Source organism: Hippocampus bargibanti, linkage group LG04, assembly GCF_051943395.1.
Source record: "Hippocampus bargibanti isolate YZ-2025 linkage group LG04, ASM5194339v1, whole genome shotgun sequence".
Lineage (NCBI taxonomy): Eukaryota > Metazoa > Chordata > Actinopteri > Syngnathiformes > Syngnathidae > Hippocampus > Hippocampus bargibanti.
Window position 1 is genome coordinate 26,228,504 of NC_142737.1, and position 15,381 is coordinate 26,243,884.

The 15,381-nt window shown below is 43.1% G+C and overlaps 1 protein-coding gene across 8 annotated transcripts in view; it reads left to right on the forward strand.

Moving 5' to 3' along the window:
• The window catches only part of mtmr3 (myotubularin related protein 3), a 35,429-nt gene that overhangs the window by 19,323 nt on the left and 725 nt on the right, over positions 1 to 15,381 (forward strand). For 5 of the 8 annotated variants that reach the window (XM_088994919.1, XM_088994917.1, XM_088994921.1 and 2 more), the window contains 11 exons: positions 205 to 395; positions 1,578 to 1,709; positions 1,820 to 1,931; positions 4,224 to 4,419; positions 4,562 to 4,747; positions 4,970 to 5,140; positions 6,441 to 6,586; positions 7,498 to 9,055; positions 9,126 to 9,236; positions 9,539 to 9,627; positions 11,369 to 11,395. In XM_088994919.1, coding sequence (XP_088851045.1) covers positions 205 to 395; positions 1,578 to 1,709; positions 1,820 to 1,931; positions 4,224 to 4,419; positions 4,562 to 4,747; positions 4,970 to 5,140; positions 6,441 to 6,586; positions 7,498 to 9,055; positions 9,126 to 9,236; positions 9,539 to 9,627; positions 11,369 to 11,395 — 2,919 coding nt within the window. Of the gene's footprint in view, positions 1 to 204; positions 396 to 1,577; positions 1,710 to 1,819; positions 1,932 to 4,223; positions 4,420 to 4,561; positions 4,748 to 4,969; positions 5,141 to 6,440; positions 6,587 to 7,497; positions 9,056 to 9,125; positions 9,237 to 9,538; positions 9,628 to 11,368; positions 11,396 to 12,978; positions 13,206 to 15,381 lie in introns of those variants that run through there. The other 3 variants (XR_016114760.1, XM_088994923.1, XM_088994922.1) reach the window with 3 other exon arrangements.

A 15,381-nucleotide genomic window follows, 5' to 3' on the forward strand; every position in this document is an offset into this window, starting at 1 on the left:
GCGCAGTGGAACAAATGAGTGAATGATGCATTGGCCAAAACGCATACTTTTGGATGGAAAGCCTCAGTGCTTCATAATATCTAATTTTGCCATCACTACTGGGGACTATATTTTACCTCTGTATATGAATAATTATATTACAGAAAGAGAGCATTGATAAATTTGCTTCTTACTTGTTCGTATTACTTTTTTTCTTTCGTACAGGCACCTGAGCACAGGAGCTGTGATTGCCCGTTGTGGCCAGCCAGAGGTCAGCTGGTGGGGCTGGCGAAATTCAGATGATGAGCACTTAGTTCAGTCAATTGCCAAGGCCTGTGCAGTGGACTGCAGTTCTCACAAACATCTCTCCAATGGAACCTACATCAACGGCTCAGAATTGCCTGACACTGATTTTGGTGAGGACTTAGTCAATCTGCCAGTGATAACTTTTTGCTGCTTTCGAGACAGAAGGCAAAATGTACACACACCGACTTTCATCTGACACGACACAGATTCCCCACCTTTGAGGTAAATATATTTGCGCTAGGCAGGTTTACCAAATTTAATCAGCAGGCTCAAGTGCTTTTAAAAACCTTCACGACTGATTAAGGTCATTGACACTGTTACATTATAGTAGGCAAATTGGTTTATTAATGTATATCCATAGTGATTTGAGAATTGTTTGTGAATTAATTTACATTTTTGATCCTGTAAAACGATTGTCTTTAACTACTTTATATCCATCCATGCAAATTACGATTGCAGCCGTCAGTAGACAGGGGACACCCTGAACCAGTTGCCAGCTAGACACAGCGCACACAGAGACAAAGAACCATCAGTGCTCATTCTCACACCGAAGGGCAATTTGGAGTGTTCAATCAGCCTGCCATGCATTTTTTGGAATGTGGGAGGATACCAGAGTACCCGGAGAAAACACATGCACCAGTCTACATAGTGTATTAATTTAGAGCATTCACACATACAAAGTTCACACATACCGTGTATGCCCTGAAAATAGCTTCAACTGGAGCAAATTTCACCGTGCATAGGAGGTGGTTTCAAAATTTACTCCGGGGTAAATGCTAATTTGCAGGGCAGCACCGACATAAAACGGGATGTGTGAAGGCAATAGGGGAAGACACGTTCGCTACACGACAAAAGAGTTGATTGCATACGGTATTTCGTACTCTTTTGTACTTGCGCTATATTTCCCTTCTCACTCTTTCTCCCTCTCATCCTTTTACGGGGTCTGATTAGACCACAACGTTGATTTGTCTAAAGAAATACAATCCATGGTTTTTCTATAAGTCACAAACAAGGTGGGGTGGAAGTACAATTGACAAAAGTGCATATTTTATTTCGGCATTATTATTCTTTGATTAATTATCGCACTGCATGGCCGCAGAAACTGCGTGAGAATAGAAGCAGCTTTGTAACGCTCCACAAAATTCACACCAGTGTAAAATATGTCGCAGCAAAACACATCAATGCAGCAAATGTATGCCGTGTGAACACCCATTTTCCCCCGCGTATTTCATGTAGAATGAATTCATGAATTATGCTGAGATATAACACTGATGTGTTTGTGACTGTATCAGAGTCCTCAATGACCAACAGCTCAGAGGTGGAGACAATGGCCATCCAGCCACACAAATTGCTGATTCTCGATGCACGGTCCTACGCAGCTGCTGTTGCCAACAGGGCAAAGGGAGGAGGCTGTGAATGTCCTGGTAGGCCTAGTCTTTTTTCCATGGACTGTAGATTCAGTAGCTCTTCTTGAATTTTGATTTCAAGTTTATCCTTTCCTAATTTTGAAATGTTTATATTTCCTGTGTTAAAGAATACTATCCCAACTGTGAGGTGGTGTTCATGGGCATGGCCAACATCCACTCCATACGCAAGAGTTTCCAGTCCCTGCGTTTCCTCTGCACACAGATGCCTGATCCAACAAAGTAGGGTTGTCCTAGTTTCATTTTTTTCACCCTACAGCGTAAAACCTCGAATCACAACTTCATCTGCATACCTCAGCTCTGCTTTGATTTTGTCTCCCAAATCTTCTGCTTTCTCAGCCTCATTGACACAATTCTCCAGTGAGGATTTCAAATTGACTGAGATATATAAATTATTTGTGTCTCTGTGTGCGTGTTATTAATATTTTGAAATCTTGTTAGAATGCTTTTACGCTGTGTACGCGATCAGCTACACATTCAAAACTAACATTTTAAAACAAAATATAGTATATCACCTTCAACCTACATTACGGTTGTTTAGGATCAACAGTCTGCAATTACACCTAGCGATCAGAGCTCTTGAGATGTACCGCTTTTTCATTGGTTCTCATTCAGTTTGTTTGATCTGTAACTCACCGACATCTTTGTCATTGTCAAAAAAATGGTACTCGTAAGCACCCAGAGCAACATTTTTAAAAAGGTTCTAGCAAGCTACAATTGTGATGTTTCTGTACATTCTACAAAAGAGGATCCCTGCTTTCTTGTCAGTTCTCCCACTAACAATAATTTCATTTTCATCAAAATCAGTCTTGTCTTGGATCACGGTTATTTTTCTGTTTTGTTCATTTTCGGGTCTATCATGACTGTTGCTCATCATGGCACGCGAATGTGTGTGTATGCGTGTGCGCGTTTGTGTGCTCATGTGTGTGATCGCAGGAGGTTGGTACTTTGAAAAGTAGATCATGTTTTGGCAACACTGCCCAGCATATTTATCAATTTTAAACAATAAAAGGTTCGTATTTTGTCTAATACTAATTAGATAACTTTATCCGTCATCTACATTTATACTTTGAAATCAATAACCGGCCGCAATTTTTATTAAATGCATCACTACACAATAATCTGTTTAAATGTTGGATTAGACCTCACAATGCTTTACACACACACACACACACACACACACACACACACACACACACACACACACACACACACACACACACACACACACACACACACACACACACACACACACACCCCTCTCTTGGCAGTCCATCGAAGTCGAAGATGACGTCGCTTCCATTGCTTTGTGGGGTATTGGACAGTGGTTATCGGCGCTGGCGTCGATGCCACTGTAGGTGACTATGAAGCCCGATTCTGGAGCCACAAATCCTGCCACATTCAGGACATGTGAGGCCAGGACCGGGCTGGCGAGGCAGTACTGAAGCAGCACAGAGGTGTCTTTGCTCGCGCCGCACGATCCTCCTCTGGGTGCGTTTGTTTTCAAGTTGTGTCACCCCTTCGTGGCATAAGGAACGCCACAGTGGCCTGTTAGCTGCAGCAGACTCCAGATCGCTGGGCTTGATGTTGCATTTCTTTAGAGTCTGTTTAAGATGGTCTTTGTATCGCAGCTTAGGACCACCAGACTTCCTGAGGGTGAACGCTGGGGTAGGAGAACTCTCTTTTGCCATGACCTCCGTTTTGGTTACATTGATCACGAGACCGAGTGATCGGTAGACGGAGGACATGGTATCAAGGGCATGTTGCATGGCAGCTGGGCTGTGGGCCAACAGAGCACAATCATCTGCATACTGTAGCTCGTGGATGTCGCTGATCAGGGTCTTGGTCTTGGCCTGTAGGCGTCTGATGTTGAACAGGCTACCATCCAGGCGGAATTGGATTTGTACGCCGCCACCTTCCTGGATGGACTTATGGAAGAGGAGCGTAGTTGCCATCAGGAACAGGTTGAATATAGCAGGGGCCAGTACACAGCCCTGCTTCACTCCGACTTCCACAGGGAACGGGGAAGATTGCTGGCCACCAACAAGTACAGTTGCTTGCATGCCGCTGTATTTTTATTAAATGCATCACTACACAATAATCTGTTTAAATGTTCGATTAGACCTCACAATGCTTTACACACACACACACACACACACACCTACACCTAATGGATTGCATCTATGCTCGAGTTGGTACAGAATGATACAGGGTGAGTGTCCACATTTGATGGAAGATATGCCATGTCAGTCGGTCTTTTGATGCCACATAATGTATTTTGGACAATGAAGAAATATTGCACACATGCTTCTTGTTGGCTCAGCGCCATGACCGCAAGGATAGTGCCTGAAATAAATATACACATTGTCATCTTGACTTGATGCAGGTGATCAACAGAGTTCTGCTTTGCTTGTTTTTTTATCATTGTCTAATATATGCATGTGTTTGTTGATCTTAAAAAAGTAGAGAAACTATGCAAAAAGTATATATTTGCTCTTGTCTGTTTGCTTGTAGCTGGCTTTCTGCACTGGAGAGCACTAAGTGGTTGCAACACCTATCGCTGCTGCTTAAGGCAGCGCTGCTGGTGGTCAATGCAGTGGACAGGGACCAAAGGCCTGTTCTGGTGCATTGCTCTGACGGCTGGGACCGGACACCTCAAATTGTTGCACTGTCCAAGCTGCTGCTTGATCCGTACTACCGCACCATTGAGGTACAATTGGAAATGCCATTCTCACTATAGAGAGGCCTCCGTTTTTTCCACTATTGTGTTCTGTTAAGAATAAACTCATTCATCTGAAGCCAAGTGTGTGTAGAAAGTTCCTTATATATGTTCTGTGAACATCTTTGTGTAGGGCTTCCAAGTTTTGGTTGAGATGGACTGGTTGGACTTTGGCCACAAGTTTGCTGACCGATGTGGCCATGGCGAAAACTCAGAGGATGTTAATGAGCGCTGTCCTGTCTTCCTGCAATGGCTGGACTGTGTTCATCAGCTACAGAGGCAATTTCCATGCTCCTTTGAGTTTAATGATGCCTTCTTGGTGCGTATGTCAAACCAAATTATTCCAGTCATATTCCACAAATAGCTGTTTTGTGTCGTGAAGTCATTGATAAATTTTGGGTGATTGATTAAAAAAAAGTAAGAAAAAGATTAACACCTGATATATTTAGATATTTCCAAGGCATTTTTTAGCCCTTGGCATTCCATGAAGTGTAGTCAGACGTCTCAAAATATTTATAGATGAAATTGTGTGTGTATGCAGGTGAAGCTGGTGCAACATGCATACTCCTGTCTCTTTGGCACTTTCCTGGGTAACAGCGGCAAAGAGAGGGAAGACAGACATGTTCAAGAGAGGACGTGCTCAGTGTGGTCCTTGCTGAGACCTGCCAACCGCACACTTAGGAACATGCTGTACTCATCACACTCTGAGACTGTACGTACACTATGTGGCAAACTCCTTGGTGTACAAGTCTTTTGGGAAAGTGGGGTGTTATTTCGAATAGTCCATAATAGTCCCCCGACAAAAATATGATTTTGTTTAACGGACTCTGGGAAAAATTTTTTTTTTTTCAAAACTTCGTATAGGTTTCCACTCCTCCTATATTAGGCTTTATTTTCTCATGTTACTAGCATCCCCCCAGAGAATTAAATACAAAAGCAACTACAGAAGTATTATCCATCCATTTTCTTCCACTTCCCTGACGTCGGGTCACGAGGCTGCAGTTTGACCAGGGAACGGCATAGGTCTATTACGATTGGTGCATACATGATCTGTGCCATATATAACATGCTTCTGTTAAAATAGCTAAAGAAACAGATTTAGTTAAAAGCAATTGAAAACTTTGTTTTCCTTCAGAGGTTTTAACTTTCACTGCAATCCGCCAGAAATTTCCAAAAGACATAATTGAATATTAATTTACCCTTGGTGCATCGACATCGATGGTTGCAATATGGAGCGAGAGAACAGGAGTAAAAGTAAAAGACATTAAAAACAAGCGGCAAATAAACATATTTTCGTTTTTTAAGAAACAACAGAGGGTAGTGACAATTTGTTTCAGCAAACTGCTGTTAGTGATTCAAATTTAGTGGCTAATGGGAGTGATTTCAGCGCCGTTGCAGCGCGTTAGAAATCTTAAAAGCAAATAAATATAAATTGACACTAGTAAGAAATATTGTGCTGAGTCTGTTCTCTTTGTCTTCTCTGTAATACCCGTAGAATATCAAAATAGCACAGTATTGATTGTGCAGTAACTAAAGAAAATGGAAAATGTTTATTTTCTGTATGAGTACATTAATTGACTTGAATTTAAATTGTTTGTCGATATATCACAATAGGGAGTTTACTCAAATAATGGCTTTTCATTTGCAATTTAGAAATATGCTCCAATGAATGTATTTTGGTTTATTTCAATCAGTTTTATATACTTTGGCAGTGTAGTTAAATTTGGCCCATCAATTTGAGAATTTGGCCCCCCTTTCAGATATAAGTAGGCCAACTGGCCCCCTTTTTAAATTTCCCAGATGCATCCCTGGGATTCCTGAATTTTGCTGTCCCCAGTCTCGTCACCTAGCTCTTCCGAGAGAATACCAAAGCGATCCCAAGCTAGCAAGTAGACAGTCTCTCTGGAGTGCCCTGGGTTGTCGCCAGAGACTCCTCCTCACGTGATGACTGAGCATTTTGTAACGATCATTTCTATTTCTACCCAGCTGTCACTATTCATTGTTTATTGCAGGTTCTCCACCCAGTGTGTCATGTGCGCAATCTGATGCTATGGACCGCAGTCTACCTGCCTAGCTCCTCCCCAACTACCCCTTCTGAAGATTCTTGTGCGCCGTATCCTTTGCCTGGCAGCAACTCTGAGGAGGCACCTCTGGGCAGGTGAGCCTGGCACGCTGGGAACAGAAACCCCCCACTTCCTATCTCATGTAAGACAAGCTCCAGTCGAGAATTGCCAAAGCCGACTCCTCTTCTTTGCCCACTTTGCTCTCGTGAGGCCTTCGCAGTCACACACCGTGATTATTTCATCTTTTGATAGCTTGCACCCCGACTTTGGCTGAATCTTTATTACTATGGCAACCAGGCTCAACGGTAAAAGCTACTATGCTGGTCCCCTTAAGTGTAGTTAACCGGGATGTTGACTGTGAGCCGCACCTCATCGATGTTGGTGATATGATTGGGCTGTATATGTTTGACAGCAATTGTTTTTTTTCTTTTTCAAAATGCTAATTATACTTGCCCCAAATCATTTGATGTAGACCAAGCATGTAAAAAGGAATGTGAGGATTGGTTGAGAGAACAGTCGCATCTCTTTCTGTGCCATTTTATAGACCAATGCATGTACTATATTCACTGGGGGCATGTCTTTAGCACCCACTCTTTCCCACTTATATGTCTGCATGCTCTCGCCAGTTGCATCTCCCTTTCCTACCAATGACCAACATGTCTGCACATCATCAATCTGTCAAGTGGACCCTTCATCGAAGTCACACACCAGCGTTCAGAGATCTTTGAACTAATGCAAGATGACCAGAGTTATTAGCCCGCCCCCGTCCATTTGGGAAGCATTAGTGGACCGACCTTAGAACTTTCAAGCTTGGATATTTACTCTGTCTTTTCAATCATTTAGGCTTGTAATAAATGTTTGTCTTTTATGACCTGTTTTTTGCTTGCTTCTGATACAATTGGGTTTTATGGTGTATGAACATTTATGTGGATTAAAACAAGTCTCACCAGGAATGATAATGTACAATGTGTTATAAACATCTTTTCTTTGCGTGTTTCCCATTCAGATGTACGAAGACACGCTCCTTCGATAATTTGCCAAGTGCTTGTGAGCTGGGAAGTTCACTGGCTCCGAACCGCCGCTCCAGCGACCCAAGCCTCAATGAGAAGTGGCAGGACCACCGGCGCTCTCTGGACCTCAACATGGCAGTCGGGCCAGATGACGGTGGAGAGCAGGGTCACGATGTGCAGTGTAATGGATTAAGCCTTTACCCAAAGAGAGCAGACTCTGAGCTGGATGCCAACACACATCACCAGGAGTCCTACTCTGAGTTGGCTGAGGCAGCCTTCATGCACTCTGCAACAACTCAAGAGGAAGCCGAGGAGGCGGAATTGTCTGTGGTGACGGTTGTGGCCGCAGGCCAGATGGAGAACATTCTTCAAGAAGCTACTAAGGAGGACATGGGAGCAGACGCTCAGATAGTTGCAAGTGCTGCTGTCACCCACATTATTAACGCAGCTGTTATAAAGAAGGAGACAGGCTCAAGAACTGATGTTGTCGATCATGATAATGATGTTGATGGTGATCAGTCTATCAACAAGAATGAGATACACGAGGTGTTGGCTAATGGTCACTATTTGGAAAATGATTGTCCAGAGGCTGAAGAGAATCCTGATCCTTCTGCTGTTCCTGCACTGACAGCAGAAGAGGTGCAGCCCCGGAGAGATGAGGAATTCCAAACACTCAAAAATCTGATGATGAAACAGGCTCTGGAGAATTGTCAGGTACAGCAGGAAGATTCTCATGAATACCTTGACTCGAGTTCAGGTGAGGCAAAGCCACCTGCAGCTCAAAGAACTCTTGTGAATGGCTTTGCTCACCGGTCACCTGAGGAAACTGAAGCCGATGAGGAAACCTGCCCTCCTTGTAACCCTGATAGAGGTTTGTCTGAGTTAGGAGAACAGGCAGAGAAGAGTGCCTCACTCATGGAAAGCTCCACCGAGACTTTAACAGAGGAGGTCTGCAGCAGGTTTGAACTCCCCGCACAGCCTCCTGTCTGTCAGAGCCGTCAGGTGTGCAGCAATGGTACGGGCCCTTTGTCTCCCTCCAGGAAGGACAAAGTGCTGGAGACTGACGAACGTAGCTTTATCAGAACTTTCAACGGGGGCAGCAAGCGACCCTCTGTCAGTGCCTTTCAATATGCAAATGGTGACCTCACACACAACGGACTTTGTAACAGTGACAGTTCTGACGGGGAACCTTGCGGAGGACCTCACTGGGTCAAAGCTAATGGCGAGCGGACACTGCTGAGCCGTCAGGCGTCCGTGGCAAGCTGCAATTCCCTCATTCTTCACCACCGAGGCAGCTGCTCGCAACAACGTTGGTGCCACACCCAGTCGGGCCGGCATGCTCTCAGCCCAGAGCAGCCGTCACGCGGCCACCTGGATGACGACGGGCTGATGGTGCACACTGATGTCATTCAGCAAAGACTTAGGCAGATTGAAGCTGGGCATCAGATCGAGGTGGAGACGCTGAAGAAGCAAGTACAGGAACTGTGGAGTCGCCTGGAAAACCAGAAGCACGCCAGCTCCTGGAGGGTCAACGGAAACGGGGGAGATGAAGTGGTAAGAAGCGGGTACTTTGATCATCGAGCGGTACCCGACTCGTTAAAAGACTGAAGTCTCTTTTTCACAGACCTTGATAACAGACTCGGAATACAACATGAACCCCAACTGTTTGTCGCGCTGCAGCACAGAGCTGTTCTCCGAAGCCAGCTGGGAGCAGGTGGACAAGCGGGACACCGAGGTGGGTCTCACTATGTTTGTTTTTGTACTGGTGTAGCCCATTAAGTCTTTTGTGACTTCTTAATTTTTCATGCTCTGTTTAAATGTTTTCATCACTTCCTGGGAGACCTCACTCAGTGGGAAACTTTCTCTGACTCTCCCTGCTCTTAATTCCGAATCATCCCTCTCAGTTGAGTTTAGGGGCTTTGGCATGTTGCGTCCCAAAATCTTATCAGAACTTTGACTGTAATTTGTGCAGTTTTCCGGTCCTGTCTAGTAGCTAAATTCCTTCACTTCTATTTTTTTTTATTCGTTTCTTTTAAGGTTACCCGCTGGTACCCGGATCATTTGGCTGCCCAGTGTTACGGCTGTGAGAGCAGATTCTGGCTTGCCACCAGGAAGCATCACTGCAGGTAAACACAGAGAAAGGCTAAGCCATAAATTAAAAAAAAAAGAAAAATCCCATTTAGACTGCTAGGTAGTGAATTGAAATTTCAAGGAATGTACTTTTTTTATGTTAGTCTAAGATGCAATGTTTCTCCTCCAGCAGGGCACTAGAAATGCTTATTTATGGAAGACGCTCTCCTAAAGCAGTATAGTTGATAGTTTCATTAAACTTTATGTGGTGTTCATTAAAAATAAGTGTCTCCAACTGCTGTGATATTTTCTGCATGTATCACAGTTGGCCACCGGTTTTTAGGACTACTTCCTGAAATCTCTAAAGTGTACTCATAATTTCCAATGGTGCCATGAGGGACCATGAGGCCATTCATGTTTGACTTTACTAAATTTGATGTGGTTGCAATCAATGCTGAGGGTCGAGTGGAGCTGGCTAAAGGACAGGCAACTTTTACCTTTGCACTGTGTCTCCCTCTGGCGGAATTTATTCGGGATGATATGCACAGTCTAACCTTATTGCAAGGGTTCCTTAATTGTGCCATGCTTCATGTGTACATTACATACACACTTCGTCATTGGGACAGCTTCTTGCGATTCTCGTCTGCAGTCGAAAGTTGAGCGGCTGTGGGACTCGGTTGCATTCAAAACATGCTTCTGTGCATAAACTTGGCAGATGCTTGTAACTGTGGCACAAATTGAATGCCACACCGTAGTCTCTGCCTCCAGCGTGCACAATGCTGTTTGTTACGCTTTGAACAAACAGACATTTTACATTGTTCATGTGTCTGTTGTGATCCATACTGACCGTAACCCTCGTGTGTGGACCTAGCAATAGTTCAGATTTTCGGGGAAAAATTATAACATTTCCGAAATTGGGTCAGGAGGTTTCAGACCAACGGCATCTATTTTATGATTTTCATTTTATTAAATGGCATTAGAAATGTATTTAAAGCTCCTGAAATACACTCAATTTGGAATGAATTAAATGTTTTTTAAGGGAGATTTTCTTTATTTAGTTTGATGGATGTGGGGTGTTGTTATAATTGTTCTTTGGTTGCATATAATACCTTTGGAAGCCCGGAGGGTTGTGTCAGGAAAGGCATCCGACGTATAAGCATGGCCAAAACAAACATGCAAATCAAAACTCTGAAGATGGAGGACACCGGTTTGCTGTGGTGACCCCTGAAGGGAAAAGTCCAAAGGAAAAGAATAAGCCCTTTAGAAGGAAGTGGAAGGAAATGGCCCCATGGTTGAATCCATGTTGTAAAATCAAATCCACATGTCTAACACAATGAAATTATTGAAAATGTCTTTATGAAGTCAATTCTTTGCATTACCAGCATAGGTTTAATATGCTCACATTGACAAGATAGAACCTTTCTATAAAAACGCTGGGTGACCTTTAGAAAGAACAGAGTAAAATATTTTCTACACTTGCCGTCTTGCTACTAATTAGACTCCTTTCTTTTTGCGGTTCTTTTCAAGGTGCGCATCAGTCTCATTGCGATAGTGTCCTCCACTCCATTTTACCATTGTGAACGTTGCTGTGAAGGCGCAGTGGAATGCATGCACACTGTGCTGGACACAATGTCATGACACTGATTCAAAATCATTTGATGTTCCAAAAATGTCCATGTTGACTTTGAAAGTCTGTGTCAGGTGGTTGATCCGTGAGGGACGTTGTACTTGTCGTGTGACATGTTGTCCTCCCTGTTCAGGCAGCTCTTCTCTATTGTCTGCCTTTCTCCTCTACAGTGGCAGGGAGCCTGTCCGGGAGGTCTGGTGAGATCCTCTGCCCCACCCCTACCCTTCCCCACTTAACTCCACCATAGCCTGGCATTCCATACCTTCCCTTCTACAGTGAACCCCCTTTTATCGAGGAGAATACACACACGCACACACCTGAAACTAATTTAAATGGATAGAAGCAAAGGGCAACTTATAAAAACAAATGTTTTAAAATGATTCCCTTCGTCATCACGTTACTTAACATCGTGTTTCAGCTGTTTTCTGGGTTTGGTCATGTGAAGTTCACAAGCTGAGGCAAAGGGCACTGCAATGTCGGTCAACAGAATTGGCAATACAAGGTAAAATAGCAAAATAATAAAACTGTTGAATTTCTCTGCTTAACTCAAAACAAAAACAAAATTAATCAAAATGCATTGTTAAAGTTACACAGAACATAAAGAATTCCCCTTTTTATCTTGACTTCCCCTTTAATGATTTGCAGAAATTTCTCTCGCTATAATGGTACATGAATTATAATTCCTCCAAAAATGCTAATTGAACCAACATGCAGCAGGTTCTCAAAACTAAAGATAAAGTTTTTGCATATTTAAACACTGAAATGTTAAACTAAATCAAGCAGTACAACATATTTACACATAGAAGCTGCTTGCTTTGCTCTGTGGGAAAGACCACTGCTTTGTTTGGGTCCTTTTCAGCTCCTCGTCTCTTCTCTTACTTCGACATCCACTGGAGTTCAGTGCTACCCACAACATGTATCTATGGCTAAATTCAGACTTTGCTATGTTGTATCGTGTACCATAAAATCCATTAATCTATCCATTATCTGAGCCGCTGATCCTCACGAGGTTTGCGGGTGTGCTGGAGCCTATCCCAGATGACTTCTGACGCAAGGCGGGCCCCAGCTGGAATCGAACCTTGCATCTCTGCACTGTCAGGCCGGCGCGCTAAGCAGAAATCAGTCAAATATTTTGTGTGCCTCATTGTTCTATATGTAACGAGATGTTTTGGGAAGAACCTGCTTTCCAACTTTCAACCCTGTCACACAAACATCAAACTAATGTGACATATTTCAGGTTGTTGTTTTTTTTTTTTCTTGTTTGGAAAGCTTTCGATTACTCAGATATGCAAACATGCAAACTTCACACAGGAAAATCGCAGCCCAGATTCAAATCATGGACTCTTGCACTACGATGGGGATGTGTCACCGAGGCAAAAAACCATGCCCTAGAGTACTATAAAAACCCATTTTAAAAGTCACTTAAAATTCACGACTATAGTGGCGATGCAAAAGATGAACCACCACCGTGCCGGGGGTTCACTGTAATCCCCATCAGTCCCTCACCCTGCTGCTCCCTTCACCCTTCACTGCATCCGTTTGCCCTTTTATTCTATCCTTGTGTGGAGTTTCCAAGAGAAACTGATGTGAGTGTGAGGGGCTGTGCATGTGAGCGGTTCTGCTATCAGCGAGCTGTGATTGGCTGTGGGCTTGCAACTGTCCCTCCACCACCATCCTCATTGCGGACACCCTGGCGGCATGCTGCCTCAACCTGCCACTCGCCCAGCGGTGGTGCTGCGCTCTAACCCGACTAACCCCTACATTGCCGTGCAATAATCAGGAGAGCAAAATGGGTGTAAAGTTGCGTCAAGCGAAACAGTCAGCGTCCACCTGGTTTTCCATTGGGACCTCAGCATGTCCGACCCTTCCAGTTTGCCGCTGGGTATTTTGTCGGTTCCCAGTGTGTGGGAGACAAAATATCACTTGGTGTGTATGGAATGGCGTTTGCTTGCCTAGCATGTGGAGTTGGAAGCATCAGGATCACCACTGAGGTTCACCCGCTAAACAGTTAAGAGGACCTTTCGTGCTTTATGCACTTATGTCAGCTCAGTCAAGTACAGTACAGTGATCCCTCGGTTTGCGAACGCTTTAGCTAACAAACCTTTCGCCTTACAAACATTAAATTCGTTTGTTTCTTTAAAGGACAACCGACGTCTCTGGACAATTTATGTCCATAATTTCTAAAATAGCTTCAAATGACTTCTACTGAGCGTATTTTACAAAGATTCCACTGCATATACAGTAAAGTCTCGTTATATCGATATTCAAGGGAGTCCGAAAAAATATCGATATAACCGGGACTATCGATATATCCGAACCCTGTTTGCATGTAATTTTCTCCGTGCGTGCATAGAAATAGTATCGATATAACCGGGACTATCGATATATCCGATATCGATATAACGAGACTTTACTGTAGCTATATTTTACGTTTTAAGACTCACGCTGAATATTCAGGAAGTCTTGTTTTTGAGTTGGTGACGAGTCCGTATGTGACGTCACTGAAGGAACGCCCCTGACCGAAAAAAAGACACATTGTAGCAGTCCTTCCATCACGTCAATGTATTTTGCTGTACTCTGATGTCAGTTAGGAAACAAAAAAAGTGATGTCGGTTGTTTTATAGCATCTAAAATACCCAAAACACGCAGTATGATATTTTTAGTCAAATGCAAAACACAAATAAAAATGACTTAAAGTGTCCAAAATCTGCAAAAAATGAGCTGTGAATTGGGCATTTTCAGAACGTCCCGCCCCCAGTTTGTGATGTCACGCCAAGTCTTGCATTGCTGGAGAATCAAAACAATGGCTTCAGATTCGGAGAATATGCTTTCTTGTTACACATCCAGTGATGTATATGATTCAAATAGTTCTGAAGAGGAAAGCATACATGTTTGCAATCGATTAAAGAAGTCATTCCGTGCCATTTTGAGGCAACATTGGGGGGAAATGTATCACCAAAAAAAAGGCAGAAAATGGCGACCAAGCTCCGTGTGAGGAATTAATGAGCCCGTTTCCACAGGCTGATAAATTCCTTACATGGAGCTTTGTCGCCCTCTTCTGCCTCTTTTTGGTGCAACACGATGTTTTCAGACCAAACAAGTACAGCAAAATGCATTGACGTGATGGAAGGACTGCTACTATTTGTCCTTTTTTTGGTCAGGGGCGTTCCTTCAGTGACGTAGGGTGAGGACTCGTCACCAACTCAAAAACAAGACTTCCTGAATATTCAGCGCGAGTCTTAAAACGTAAAATATAGCTATATGCGGTGGAATCTTTGTAAAATCCGCTCAGTAGATGTCATTTGAAGCCATTTTACAAATTATGGACACAACTTGTCCGGAGACGTCGGTTGTCCTTTAAGGCTTATTTTGTAGAGAATTATTTTTATGAGGACCTGGAAACGGATTATTCTAATTTTTAATGGTTTCCTATGGGAAATTAATGTTTGGGAGACACACTTCGCCTTACACACTTTCTGGGAACCAATTAAGTTGGTAAGTTGAGGTATCACTGTACTGTAAAATCTCATGTCTAACACAGACTGTCTAATATACACCCATTGTTTCTAATTTGCAAGAATCCTTTATTCCATCGACCGTTTTTTGTTTTTTGAGTGTGAATGGTATTTGATTTTAAAGTAATACCGGGCTGCTGGATGTGAATGACTTTTTTCAATTGGTTGTAGTTTTAGAGAGATATATATATTTTGGACAGTGAGATTGATTTTGGAATATCAACAATGCTCTTGATTTATCCTCCAATACACGTCAAACAAGCTTGTTGTTTTCTGCTGACTGCTACATTTCGGGACCGTTTGCTCGATTTTCACCTTAAACATAATTTGCAATGGGAGGCTCTCTGTGATAACAATTGCCGTCGGTCATATGATTGCAATAAAAAAAAAGAAAGAATACCATGCGGGCATTGCTCGACAGATACATCTCCAAAGTTGTAGCATCGAGAGGATACCAACATGTACGTTTTTTAACTACTTATGTGAAACAAATAATTGAAGATCTCAATGCGCCACTACCCCAACCATGTCAGGCCCCTTATGCCTGCTCGCAGCTCTGGTCTTTCCCTTGTGATTTATCAATCCTATTTTATTCTTACCAATAAGAAATAATTTGAGTTTTGCTGTGATTTGTTGCCCAATTAAGACCTCTGAGACAGTTTAGTTTA